Source organism: Mya arenaria, chromosome 11 (genome assembly GCF_026914265.1).
Source record: "Mya arenaria isolate MELC-2E11 chromosome 11, ASM2691426v1".
NCBI lineage: Eukaryota > Metazoa > Mollusca > Bivalvia > Myida > Myidae > Mya > Mya arenaria.
In genome coordinates this window covers 4,351,165-4,365,622 of record NC_069132.1, presented here as the reverse complement: position 1 = coordinate 4,365,622, position 14,458 = coordinate 4,351,165, and the positions used below count along the sequence as shown (strand labels likewise).

General features: G+C 34.9%; 1 protein-coding gene across 3 annotated transcripts; it reads right to left on the bottom strand.

The window, feature by feature from the left end:
• Positions 1-3,007: 3,007 nt before the first annotated feature.
• LOC128209706 (proton-coupled folate transporter-like) lies at positions 3,008-12,727 on the bottom strand. 3 transcript variants are annotated; one of them, XM_052913875.1, is made up of 6 exons: positions 12,709-12,727; positions 10,114-10,977; positions 9,545-9,787; positions 8,721-8,804; positions 5,214-5,370; positions 3,008-4,668 (listed from the first exon to the last, which is right to left on the bottom strand). In XM_052913875.1, exons 2-6 carry the CDS (start codon positions 10,961-10,963, stop codon positions 4,536-4,538), a joined length of 1,467 nt encoding a protein of 488 aa, XP_052769835.1. In that variant the 5' UTR covers positions 10,964-10,977; positions 12,709-12,727; the 3' UTR covers positions 3,008-4,535. The 3 variants fall into 3 exon arrangements, with proteins under 3 accessions (XP_052769835.1, XP_052769834.1, XP_052769833.1); XM_052913874.1 differs by lacking the exon at positions 12,709-12,727 and adding an exon at positions 12,364-12,406; XM_052913873.1 differs by lacking the exon at positions 12,709-12,727 and having other exon boundaries at positions 10,114-12,357.
• Positions 12,728-14,458: the final 1,731 nt, after the last annotated feature.

Genomic DNA, 14,458 nt, shown 5'->3' with positions numbered 1-14,458 from the left:
GGTTAAAACTGGGGGGACATGCTACTCATGGTCAATAAATCCCGTTAATTCCCGTGTATTTGGCATATGAAGCACCATTTCCTTTTAACAGTATCAGTGTTCATATTCTTGGTAAGTTCCTGTGTCTGTAGTGTCTGAGGAGAATGGGATGGATTTGAGGGTAAAGGAAGTAATCTTTTTTTTTGCAGCTCTCTTTTTTAGCTCACCAGAGCATGAAGTGCTCAAGGTGAGCTTTTGTGATCGGTCTTTGTCCGTGGTAAGTCCGTCCATCCGTCAACAATTCTCCTCTGAAACTACCAGTCCAAATTCAATGAAACTTTACAGGAAGTTTCCTTGGGTAACCTTCTACAAAAATACAACAAGGGGTCGAGTTTGATCAACAACAACAACAATTTGGCCAACTTCCTGTTTTGCTTTAAAAAACATCTCCTCTGAAACTACCAGGCCAAATTCACTGAAACTTTACAGAAAGCTTCATTGCATGACCCTCTACAAATATACCACAAGGCATTGAGATTGATCAACAACAACAACAACAAAATGGCCCACTTACTGTTTTGCTTAAAATAAAATCTCTGAAACTACCAGGCCTAATTCACTGAAACTTTACAGGTAGCTTCATTGCATGACCCTTTACATATATAAAACAAGGCATCGTCATCAGTAAAGATATGTTTAAATTGCAACATTTTTATTAATGCTTTATCACAGAGTTGTGGCCCTTTGCTTAGGTGAGTGTTTTGGGGCATCATCAAGGCCCTCTTCTTGTAAAAAAAGGTTTTTGTGAAACATTTTGGTCAAAACTTGTCCACATGAACCTATTATCACTTTTGCCAAAGACAATCTGCATACATGTAGCAGGGCCCATAACTCGGGCTTTATTATTGTTGCATGTCCCTTTTTTGTTTATTACAATAACAGACAATTTTGGTGCCTCTGAATGACAAAGTTGCAGACGTGACAAGATCGTATCGTGGTACAGGTGTACAATGAAACTCCATCATGTTAAACAATATGTCAAGCTCATCACAATTAAACTAAAACTATCATGAATTATCACAACCCATGCTTTGACATCAGTTTGTTTCTTTGAGTTCATATAGGTCTGCATACACAAATTGTGGCTTGATACCACTGTGTGCCATCATGATGTCAAGTGTTTTTAAAGATCTGGTTTTCATACCCTACTTTTTTAGCTCGACAATTCGAAGAGTCACTCGAGCGCCGGCATAACCACTTATGTTAAAGTTTGCGTACCACCTCAAATATTTTCAAAGTCAATTGACATCTGGTTTTAAAACTTTGCACGCTTGTTCACCATCATGCCTCTAACTTGTACACAGGAGGAGGTAACTCTATCAAGAATTTTGACAAATAATTATGCCCCTTTTTCGACTTAAAATTTACGTTAAAGTGTGCGGACCACCTCAAATATTTTCAAAGTCCATTGACATCTGGCTTTGAAACTTGCACACTTGTTAACCATCATGCCCTACACCTGTACACAGGAGGAGGTAACTCTATCAAGCATTTTGACAAAATTATGCCCCTTTTTTTACTTAAAACTTACATTAAAGTTTGCCTACCACCTCAAATATTTTCAAAGTCCATTGACATCTGGCTTTGAAACTTCACAAGCCTGTTCACCATCATGCCCCAAATCTGTACACAGGAGGAGGTCACTGTAACAAGCATTTTAACAGATAAATGCCCCTTTTTCGACTTAGAATTTACGATAAAGTTTGCGTACCACTTCAAATATTTTCCAATTCAATTCATGTCAATATCTCAGCACATCATTTATTGCATTAAAATCTAATCTAACAGTGATCCATGCATGTTTCACCAAAACTTTTCAATCCATACACTGAAAAGCTGCGGAATAGTCGAGCGCGCTGTCTCTGTGACAGCTCTTGTTCAAATTGCCAGTGCCCTGTATGAAGCACAAATACATGGAAATCTTTGCTTATATTAAACCAGTATTGAGTCCCAAATACTACTCTCTAATGCCAAGTGCCAGCCAAGGGAAATACTAGTAATGAGCAATTCTGGTAGGTTGGTCATCAACAATAGCTTCAAATGATATGTGCTTGACTATCCATAGCTCTTATTTGACCAAACTTGATATTCTTTTAAAACTGTTAATAGAAGTATTTTCTATCTAAAACTTGGGTTTCCATGGCAACCAAAAGGAAAAACTTCAAAAAAGTCTTTAACTCCAAAATTGACAAGTCTTAGAGCTTAGATATTTAGCATGTAGTGTTAACCTCACTCTGGGGATGACTTATTTCATATAAACTCATAGGACAATCTTTAAAAATGTTCAAAGCTGAGGTTAGATAATTGGTGTGTAGCATTATTCTGTGGTCATCAACAAAGAACTTTCGAATTGTACCAATTGGGTCATAATTGGCCCCGCCCTAGAGGTCACATCTTTTATATAGACTTTATAAGGAAAATATTTAAGAATCTCCTTCTCTATAACTGCAATGCAACGAACACTTTTGTTGGTATGACATGGTCGGAGATTTAGCCTGGGACAATACGCAGCAGTTGCAGATGCAAAACTACAGAGTTATCGTACAGTTCAAAGGATGTTAAAATATTATGCAGGCATCATGTGAACAAGAGACATATTGTCCAGCATGTTTTGTTCATGGGCGCCTTACTCCATTCAATTCAGCTTAGACTGATATATCATGCCCAAGTACACAAGTGCTTAGACATAATGAAGAAATAATTGGCTCCACAAAGCCCATACAGCTAAATTTAAAATGCTAATTTTAATAGAATATCAGGCATTTCATGGTGATAACATGTTCAAGGCTAACCTCTAAAAGGCAATCACAAACCTTTCGCAACAGACCATCCAAATGTATGAATATTCTTATAAACCCCATTCAATCTCTGCTTGTGGGAATATAATCTATACACATGGGTAACTCCTTGACATATTTATTAAGACTCAAATTTTGCTATTACCGGGTAATAAATCAGAAGCAACAAATAAAGCTTAAATTTTTATAACAATACAAAACAAGTTTTAAACAAAATCACTAAATACAGTAAATGGATTGTCTAGTGTATCACAGCAGCCAGTCTTATCATTATTCATTATGCTCAAAATAAATTACATTCAATCATTACACATCCATGCAGCGATTTATTATAATCTATGCAAGCAAGAGGGTAGAAACACATTTTCTCCATGACAGTAAATATCATCATTTTATGATAAAGATATTTTTTGTGAATAATGTAACAATGAAACTCTTTACTGAACTAGGTTCATTCAAAATAAAGACACTAGTAGGTCAACTTAACATCAAAACATCAAACAAGAGCTGTCAGTAAGAGTTATTCAACATAATTGTCAAATGACATTGAATACTAAAATACTAAGGTGAATTATATCATCTACATTGCCTTAACAATTTTTGAGATATGACCAAAAATCCAAACTTGCAAAAAAAAAAAATCAATTAAACTTTCAAAGTCAATCTGAGGTCATAACTTGAATTGAGAATCATAGAGTAATCCAACTTATTTTTTTGGATGGCATTATTCACTATGATAAATAATATGTCAATTGCATTAAAGGCTTTTTAGAAGTGACCAAAATACCAAACTTGCTCGAAAATGTGAACCGAACCCAATGTCAATGAAATTCTAAACAACCTTCAATGCACCAACTTATAAATCATTCTCATTCCAAAGAGATGATGCTATGCATATAACATATAACTATCATTATCAAACCTCTGATGAATGAGAATGCTTATAAATCAACAGAGCCAAAATAAAACAATTTCTAATCCATACCATACTTTCTATTGGAAGATTTTATACCCAAAAAAATGATTCAGCATGTTCACATTAAGGTGTCTCAGAAATATAAGCAGAAATTCTATAATTTACTTTTTTCGTACCAACCAAAATGAATGCAAAGTAAACATCATCATACATGCTATTTGACTTTACTTTATTAATAGATATCATTCATAACTTCAGTTATTGAGATAAAATATTGGTTAAGAAACAATACCCTTGACTCTACTCACCCAAAATACAATCCCGAGATATGTTTCACAAGTTTCAACCCATCACATCTTTATTTTTCACCATGGATGAGTATATTCGGATGAAGTACAAGTGAGATACTGGCACGTCTCCACATGAGCTTGCAACATACCAAGTTTCATCACAGCCTTTCATCACTACACAGCATACCTAACTCAAGCTTTTGAGCACAAACTGTTCTTCTATTGTTAGAAGCCTTGATCTTGACCTTTACCCAATGACCCCAAATGTAATCTCAACTTACATCTCCACAAGAGTAAGCTATACACCAACTTCAATATTAAAACAGCAGTATTACACACTCACAACTCAATGTTTAATTTTGAACATACTTTAATACATCAGAGGAAGAAGTAAGCATAAGCTTGCAAACCCAAATCAAGCCCAGGCCTTTACCAAAGAAAGTTACATGAACTTCATAATTTCAATGACTTATAATTAGTGATTTTTATTATTTATGACTGTATATCGACTGCAGTGCTCTGTTCCTGTACAGACTGGTCATTGTGTTCAGCTATGTCCAGTGTGTCTTCAGCAAGGTGGCTGTAATTCTGCTGACCACTCCTACTCACTCGCACATGCAGGACGCTGCAAAGACAACTTGAACAGTTCACTAATAATGTCAATATAATTCAAAATGGAAATTAGATACCAAAAGCCAAGTAGCATTGTTATAAATGTACATGTACAAACATACAATGGTCTATTGTAGATGTATTGCCATCGCCAATATGGTTAGATGAACAATATAAATTAACTATACAGTTTTTTTCAAATTTCATATATTTGCTTTCAGTTGCTGCCATAATTTTACAGCTATTTTCAGCTAACAGTCCAAAGTACCTGTTCTGTGACTATACTGTTTACCAATAACACTCAGTAGCTTTCCAGTTATTGTCTGCATAAGAAATACACCAACAAGGCATATAATTCTGGTGGAACAAGGACATCATATTTTGAACTTAAATATAAAAATCTGCTATCTAATTTTTTTGTCAGCAGTCTTTTATCACTGGTTTGCAGATATTTACGCAAAAATTTGCTCATTCCAAGACAAAAAATACAAAAGTTGTAAAAACGGTAAATCTGTGAGTACAGCTTTAATACAAATGTAAAAGTTTTTAGCTACGTACATGCCAAGGGCAATCCCTATGCACATAATTCCAGCTGCCATAAGGAAGCAGAAGCCATGGAAAAAATCCAGTGTGGCGTTATACACCGGGTTGAACAAACTAGTAGCTACCATGGAAGCAATACTCTCAAACAGCGCCATCAGACTGAACAACTTGCCTAAAAACACAAAATATATCATAAACTAGACCTGCCGGGTTTACAATTTGTGAAATTTTCAAATTGATGAGTGATGGTTGGGTCTACATATGGACAAGGGTATTTTCATATGCTCTATATATGCAAGGGCTTCACCCACAAAACGTGATCAATGTCAAGCCCGTCGATAAATAGATATAAATGGTTGTTAAATTAAACACTTTTTTATGAATATCAAACTAATATTAATATTGCTGTATTGGTTTTGTTCAGGCGACAAGCTATTCACAATGAAAACATGTGGCAATTGTAATTTTAAAATTTCCAAACACATGGCAATTAAGTTAAAGGTACCAGGACAAGCCAAAATACAATTTGACGAATGAGCAATAAGTGTGACCTGGACCTTTGACCTACTAACAAAGGTAAGGCATATGACATGTTGGCTTTTCATGGTGAACATTTGTACATAATTAATCTTAAATTTCACCAAAAAATGTACAAATTAACAGCCAGGACAAGCCAAAATACAACAAATTTTGACCATTAAGTGTTACCTTGACCTTCGACCTACATACATGGGTCTATCACACGAAACAACATCTTGTCATGGAGAACATTTCTGTAAAATTATTTTAGAATCCCCATAAGCAGGCCAAGTAACAGCCTGGATGCAAATTGATGACACCATCAAAACTAACTGTACACACTTTCATAAGCCTAAGGAAATACCCTAATTTAATCTTTGTTTTATTTCAGAAACTCTGATTAACAAATAACTTCTGACCATACTGATGAGTCAAGACTCCATTTTTGGTGGTAATCTAAACTTAAACTGAGGTGTAAGATTCATGTCTTATCACCAAGAAAGAAATGACCTTATGTGGGGGCTTATCTATGACAGTGGAAGATATACTCCTTTTTTATCAGACTTCATGCAGACAGGTTTTTTAAGGGACTGGACACCAAATGGACTAAATTGGCAAATACAGCATCTCCTCAAAACAAGCCTAGAAAAAACAAGCCTAGAATTGTCAATATGAGCTAGTATGATGCCAAATTTTTTTACATTATTAAAATAATATTTTGTTGCTGTCTTAGCTCAATTTGCCCATTTAAAAATAGCACATAATGGTTTCCCAGTTTATAGTGTGTATATTTAACATGTGAAAGTCATGTGATTAGTACAGATAAATAATGACTATTTTTGAAATTACTGGGATTTACATGATAGACAGATCCAGTAAATTTCGAATTGAAACAAGAGCTGTAACAGAGACAGCACGCTCGACTATTCCCGCGCTTTTCAGTGTAAGGATTGAAAAGTTTTGGCGAAACATGGATCACTGTAAGATTAGATTAGATTTCAATGCAATACATGATGTATTTGCCGAGATATTAACATGATGTTGTTACCTGCAAAATTTTAACCAGAGTCCAATAATAAAGGGCCATTACGGTATACTGTTATCTAACTTGGTTATTCAAGTATGTTGGGTGGTTGAGTACCATTGTGTACAAAGTCTCAATGCAATACATGAGGTAGTTGCTGATATATTAACCTATGTGTGCATACATGCAAAACCTTAACCAGAATTTCTAAGTCGCATAATAAAGGGGCAAAAATTATATAATATGCAAGATAGTTATCTTTCCTGAATTATTATGAAGGTTGAATGGTTGGGGGCCTGTGTATAAAGTTTCAATACAATACATGATGTATTCGAATTTCTATGTCAAATAAAAAAGGGCCTGAATTTGAATTTAATGCAAACTACAGTTATCTTACTTGGTTATTTAAGTAGAAATGAATGGTTGGGGGCCTGTGTATAAAGTCTCAATGCAATACATGAAGTAGTTGATGAATTATTAACTAAAATGTGGTTACATGCAAAACCTTAACCAGAATTTTTAAGTCGAATAATAAAGGGCATTTATTTCGCATTAAATGCAAACTAGAGTATCTAACTTGGTTAATTAAGTCAGTTGGATGGTTGAATACCATTGTATAAAGTCTCAATGCAATACACCAAGATATTAACTTATGTGTGCTTACATGAAAAACCTTAACCGAAATTTCTAAGTCGAATAATAAAGGACAATTATTTGAATTAAATGCAAACTAGAGTTATATAACTTGGTTAATTAAGTAGGTTGGATGGTTGAGTACCATTGTATAAAGTCTCAATGCAATACATCAAGTAGTTGCTGAGATATTAACCTATGTGTGCTTACATGCAAAACCTTAACCAGAATTTCCAAGTCAAAAATAAAGGCCTATACTTTGCATTATATTGAAAAAAGTGTTATCTAACTTCATCAATTTAGTAGGTTAGATAATTGGAAATACATTTCTAAAGTTTCAATGCAGTAAATGATGTATTTGCTGAGATGTGGTTAGATGCAAAACCGTAACCAGAATTTTTAAGTCGAATAATAAAGGGCATTTATTTTGCATTAAATGCAAACTAGAGTTATCTAACTTGGTTAATTAAGTAAGTTGGATGGTTGAGTACCATTGTATTAAGTCTCCATGTAATACATCAAGTAGTTGCTGAGATATTAACCTATGTGTGCTTCTATGCAAAACCTTATCCAGAATTTCTAAGTCGAATAATAAAGAGCAATTATTTGCATTAAATGCAAACTAGAGTTATCTAACTTGGTTTATTTAGTAGGTTGGATGGTTGAGTACTATTTTATAAAGTCTTAATGTAATACATCAAGCAGTTGCAGAGATATTAACCTATGTGTGCTTTCATGCAAAACGTTAACCAGAATTTCTTAGTCAAATAATAAAGGCCCATTATTTACATTAACTTCAAGTGTTATCTAACTTAATTAATTTAGTAGGTTAGATAGTTTGGAATACACATCTAAAGTGTCAATGCAACACATGATGTATTTACTGAGATAATGACTTAAAGGTGCTTACATGCAAAACCTTAACCAAAGTGTGACAACCTTGCCAACACTTGGGTGAATAGTATAGCTCTCCTTATTCTTCGAATAGTCAAGCTAAAAATACACAAGAACTGCGAAAGTCAGTCATGTGACGTAAGCCATGTGATACATCAGTAAGTAAGTAAGATCCAATGCGTTGTATACAATAATACTATATTTTATGTTTTATATTATTTTTTCTTCCAAAGGCATCTTCTGGTGTCTAGTCCCTTTAACTAAATATAAAGCTTTCAGAGCAACCTGGCCCAGAAATACAGCAAAAAGTATCACACATAAACCATTTTCATACTGTAACCTTCACAAAGGAAAATTAAAGAAATAAAACTGTAAAAACACATGATTTATTTTCCATTTTGTTAAGATGTGTAAACAAAGATGATAATACTTCCTGGTTTTGTTGTACAGACCTTGTTCATTGCTTTTCACCATCCCAGCTGACTGTGCTCTAATCGAGGCTGAGCTAAACCCCTGCAGGATTCCACTGATAGCCCCTGAAACATGCCACACAAAGCAATTGTTACAGTAACTATTCATTTTTTTGGTAGAAAATGGGTTAGCTGCCAAATTTTCTGTCACTAGACAATGATATTTTTTTCACAATTTTAGAAAAAGGAAACTGCCTTTCTGATTGTCAAAATGGTTCATGCTGACTAAAATTTAAATTCCAATATTGCCTACAATAAACAAGAATGCCTTAAAAAAAGAATGTGTACAACGTTTGTGTACTTAAGAATAAATCAACTCTTATAAAAACTTTCAAAGTGTACTTTCAAGTTATTAAAAATATACATAAATTTGGAATTTTATTATCATATTTTGAAAAAAAGCATTTGATTTAACATTGAGAATGGGGCCAAATTTCAATCTAAATTGGGCAGAAAAAAAACACTTCTAAAGGACTCTCGGGTTAATGCCTTATAACAGGACATCACAGGTTTGAGACCAGATATTGCTGCAAGTTAAAATAGTTTGTCCTATGCTCTTTTGGGGCCCAACATTTGGAAAAACATTGAAACCATGCAAATATGTGAACAGCATGACAATATCTACCTGAATATGCATGCATGTACAGAAACAATTAGAGCCTTTGAATTTATTTCTGGATAATTTGATTCTGAAATAATATTGATACCAATCAGATGTACATTTTTATTTCTATGTTTAGGTTTGAATACACAAAATCAAATATACAAGTACAAGATAAAAACACAAGAAATTCAGAAAATCTTACCAATAAACATGACTCCAGTATTTTGACTTAAACCATAAAAAATCATGGAAATCATTTTTGAAATAAGGCCAGCAAGCATCACAACAGTATCCCGTGCAGCAAAGATCTTCTTGCAGATTGGCATCAATATCAGCATTCCAAGCCCTCGGAGTAGAGACTCTGTCCCTTTGAACAATCCGAAAGTAGTTTGGGACCATTTGAATGGCCGATGTCTCGTGAAAATAAGAATAATATCATTTTCGCCTGTAAAGATAAATAAGCAAGATTTTATCATGATCATGGACCATGGAATGTTTCTTAAATTTATGAAATGACTTTGTTCTATACAAAAGACTTAAATTGTAAAGTTAATATTGAGAATGCAGTTTATCATTTTTGCTCTAAATACACAACGTATGATATTTTGGACAAGTCTGTATAAAGTCGTAAAACCATCATTTTTCAATGTTACTACGGTATGGATAAAAACACAAATTAAGAAAGTCTCCGCAAGATTGAATTAGTGTAATAAGCACAAAAAATACTACCGGTACTGTATTATGTAATATTTATTTTTTTACACAACTTACCAACATTAACGAGCATAAGAAAAAAGATTATCACAGAGAGCAGGCAGAGATTGAGCAAGTTCTTGTTGCTCCTGCTTTTCCACACACACATGGCAACATCCTTTACCACTCCCAGCATGACAGCCGCCCAACCTAGAGGATCAGGGGTGGATTCTGCCTGCTCCGGCACGATGTTGTCCACCCAGACCACAGTGTACACCAGGCCCATCAGAAGCAGACCGGCAAGCAGCCCAAACACAAACACATAACTGGTGTTATCAAGTATCACACCGGACACTGCTGTCCCCAATGTGCCTGAGAGAAATACCATAGCTTCGAGAATTCCCATCCTGACAGTTCTATGTGTAGGTGATGAAATGTGTGCTATGTATGTGTACATTGCCATTAAAGCTCCAATGTACCCTCCAAATAACCCACTAAGGACAGTGCCTATTAATAAATACTCTAAAGGCGCATCCATGTATGCAGCATTGACAAGATTTGAGACTGTACTCAAAATGGCTCCGATAATGGGGCAAAGTACAGGAAGTTTCCTTCCCAATCTATCCCCACATGGCCCCAGTAAAAACATGACAGTCAACAAGCCTGGCACAGCCATTGTAAGATTACTGTACAAGAGCCAAGTGGAAGTTGTTTTCTGGACAGTATCTTCCTCTAAAGCAAAAGTCATGTTTTCCAGATTTTTACATACTGTTGAATTAAATTTCATTTTACACACTTTGTCGTAAACTAGGGCCTGGAACGTTACAAAGTTCAAAAACACATTGAACATGTAGATGAACATAACTGGCTCTACTGTAATAGATTTGAGATCAAAAGACCATCTCCTTATAGTAATGATCACTCCCATTTTGTATTCCAATTCTGAAAAAAAAGCAAATAATCAATTTTTTATTTAGTAATTGGTTTCTAATTTTGATGACTTTGAGTGACTGAATTATGTAGAGGTGCAACGATTCGCCTCAATGCATCGAAAAAACAGTTTTAAACTCGCCTTTTGGATTTGATACAGAAACCCCAAAAACTTGATTCGATCGGCTTATAAAACATGCATGCTACAAGATGACCCATTGTATCCGCATTCTAAGCCTGTCGACTTTTTGTCGGCAAGCGATTGGTTAATAGTTAATCTGGCATCCAATCAATAATAAAGTTTCATTCTTACTATCCTAGTAATATGACATCTCCCTCAATGCAAGATGCTCCTAAAAAACTAAAATCAGGGAGTTTTGGCTCCGCGAGGGATTGATACAAAATACCACATGTAACATTTAATTTGATAACGTTAGACTTAGTTATCCACTTTTAGTCCGGCAGCTCAACTACCGGTAATCTCATGCAGCATTTAAAAAGGAAACACTCCACTGATGTGTTCAAAATTAGTCTGTCAAATCGTCAAATTTGACATGTACAGAAAACCATCACACATTTTTAACAGAAATTATCTGTTAATAAAATTGAAATGAATATCAAAACCATGTCATGTTTTGTTATTCATTTCAAGTTTATCAACAGACAGTTTCTGTTATAAGTTTGTGATGTTAACTTCTTATTTAGCTTTGTAAACAGAATGTTTTGTAAATTAAAATTTGTTTTTGATGAAACACTGTCCTAGTTTTTCATAGTTGCAATGATTTAACATACTTTCAGTAAACATCTTAATTTTAAATAGAAGCAATATGTAAAACATGAATCGAAAATAATCAAATCAACATGTCTGATATCAGAATAGAATCGAAGCGAGCTTTTTGTAAATCGTTGCAGTTCTAGAATTATGTTAGACCAATGTTATTACATTGCACTCCTAAGCAATGCAATTCTTTGATATTGAATACTTATAAGCAATGCAAAATATATTAGTTTGACGATTGATAATGATTTTCCGTTTTGATTTGATTATCAATTATGAAATTTGTCCGATTATCAAACCCTGGGGATTTGAGTGTACACACTGTTAGCAGTCATTTTGAACTTAAAATGATGGGATGCATTAAAGTAAAACAAATTTTATTTTCTTACAGAGGTATAAAAGATAAATACAAAACTGAAAACAATTTCCCCATTGTTTATCATTATAAATGCATTCAATATTTCATTTTTGGTCCTTGTTACAAGGTTAATATGGAATTTAAGAGCATAATAATTTTGGTTCAACTTAAGCCAATTTCAAAGTTACAATGGTAAAAATGCCTAACAAGCTTTTGCATAATGCTACACTATCTAAATATATTAGCATGATTTGGGTTATACCAGTAAGGAAGTAGATCTCCTACACTAACTAAAGGTTTTCAAGTTACCCTCCTTATTAGTCATTCTAAAATGCCGTCCAAGCTTTTTTTTAATGATGGTGGACTAACCATCATTAAAAAAAAGCCTGGACGGCATTTTAGAATGACTTCCCTCCTTATTTGACATATTCGGTTTGTTTTTTCTGGACATTGAACTTCAGCTATTCAGCTATGAACAGAAAAACATATGGCTATTAGTCATTCTGAAAACTTCAAGATTTTAGAAAAGGCCGTCCAAGGCTTTTTTTAATGATGTTAATCTGAGGTTCTGAGACACAGTATTACAGTATAGTTCAAAACAGCTTACCACTTTTAGGTCATATGAGTTTTGAATCTAAGGGGGGTAACTCTTAGATAACCCGCTAATTTGGTAGCAGACAACAATTCCAACAGCTCAATCAGAACTTGAAAACGTTCAAAATAAAATCTGTTTTATGGTGAGTGTTGTCTTTGGTATTAACACTGTTAGAAGTCCCTGTGATGAAACATGAAACTTTAAATATTTGCAATTATGTCATAATACCACCTTACCTTGGCCTTGAACTTGGATGATCTAATATGGGAGTGTAATGTTCATGGAATCATGTAGTCCGGAGCCCGGAAAATAATCATTTCTGTTTTAGTGAATTTTATAATTAATTATTATATCGGTAACTTTCATGCGTCTTTCGGTAATTTTTCCCGTCTTTCGGTAAATAATCGTATTTCGGTAAGTCTAGGGACCAAATTTTATAGAGTATTTGATTTTCGCTTTATCGCTATGACTTCTTTAAGATGATTTCGTGTATTTAATACTAATGTTATGGTTTTAGTATTAAATGTCTAAATTTAGCTAGTAAATGATTAATTAATACGAATAAGTGGTATTCTTAATAGTTTTTTACTTTTTCGCAAGTTTGATAAACTTGACACCCCTACTCTGTAACATTTGTTATATATAATGGTTTCACCCATAGGATTTGTTAAAATGGACCATTCCATTTTGGTCACGTGATGTTAGGGTATATAACAAGCGAAAGGCATAGACATAGTTAGGAGTCTGCCCGGTTAGTTCAATCGGTAGAGGATTTGATTCCCGTGCGGACCAGGTCACTTCTGTTGTGATTGGTTATGAAATCCTTTGTACGAACATTCGTACTGTACCACTGCCCCTGGCATGTACAGAAGTTGTCCGTTCCTTGCAGAGGTGAAGGCACCTAGTACTGGTTCTGCCCAGAATAGGTGTGTGGTGGTTGAACTGTCACTCTGGGACCCTTCAATGTGCTCACGCCGGGACCCGGAGTATAAACTACTAACACCACCACCACCATAGCTAGTGTCCGCCCGGTTAGCTCAATCGGTAGAGGGTTGGACTCTGAATTGGACAACCCGGGTTCGATTTCCGGGCGGAACAGGTCACCTTTGTTGTGATTGGTTATGAAATCATTTCTACGATCATTCGCACTGACTGTACCACTGCCCCTGGCATGTACAGAAGTTGTCAGTTCCTTGCAGAGGTGAAGGCACCTAGTACTGGTTCTGCCCAATATAGGTGTACGGTGGTTGAACTGTCACTCTGGGACCCTTCAATGTGCTCACGCCGGGACTCGGAGTATAAACTACTAACACCACCACCCGACATATATAGTTAGTTCGTGTCTGGACGCCGATGGGAGAACATCACGGTAATATATAGGGAAGCTTTAAAATATCTTTTTGTACTGTTGAGGGCGGGTTCTGAACTATTGGAGGCTAGGAAAATTAAAGTGAGGCATTGCGCTACAGCTTCTAGTTTCTAGGTTCGGACATCCGTGGGGTTTCTTTTTGGCCTCTTTGTAAGCCTGGATCATTGCGATACAGACGGAACAGGGTCAATGGTTTGATTCCCCGTAAAAGCTAGACATTTAGGACTGTGGGTTTCACTGATATTTTGTAATTGGTTTTTAAGCGTTTTGTATGCTGGTCCAGTTTGAAGTTATTTCATAGTTGTTGTAGTGTTTCTCTGTTTGTGCGTTCTTGGTTTTGGGATAATTGAACATTGATTCTCAAACCATTATAATTATTTCCAATCATTTAGT

Bases quoted from the DNA above. Each gene is read 5' to 3' on its own strand.
- LOC128209706 (XM_052913875.1), bottom strand. From the start codon at position 10,963: ATGGGAGTGATCATTACTATAAGGAGATGGTCTTTTGATCTCAAATCT. The intron at 8,805-9,544 runs GTAAGATTTTCT...GGCATGTTTCAG, and splicing joins TACTGGAGTCATGTTTATTG to GGGCTATCAGTGGAATCCTG. The intron at 4,669-5,213 runs GTACGTAGCTAA...TTGTCTTTGCAG, and splicing joins ATAGGGATTGCCCTTGGCAT to CGTCCTGCATGTGCGAGTGA.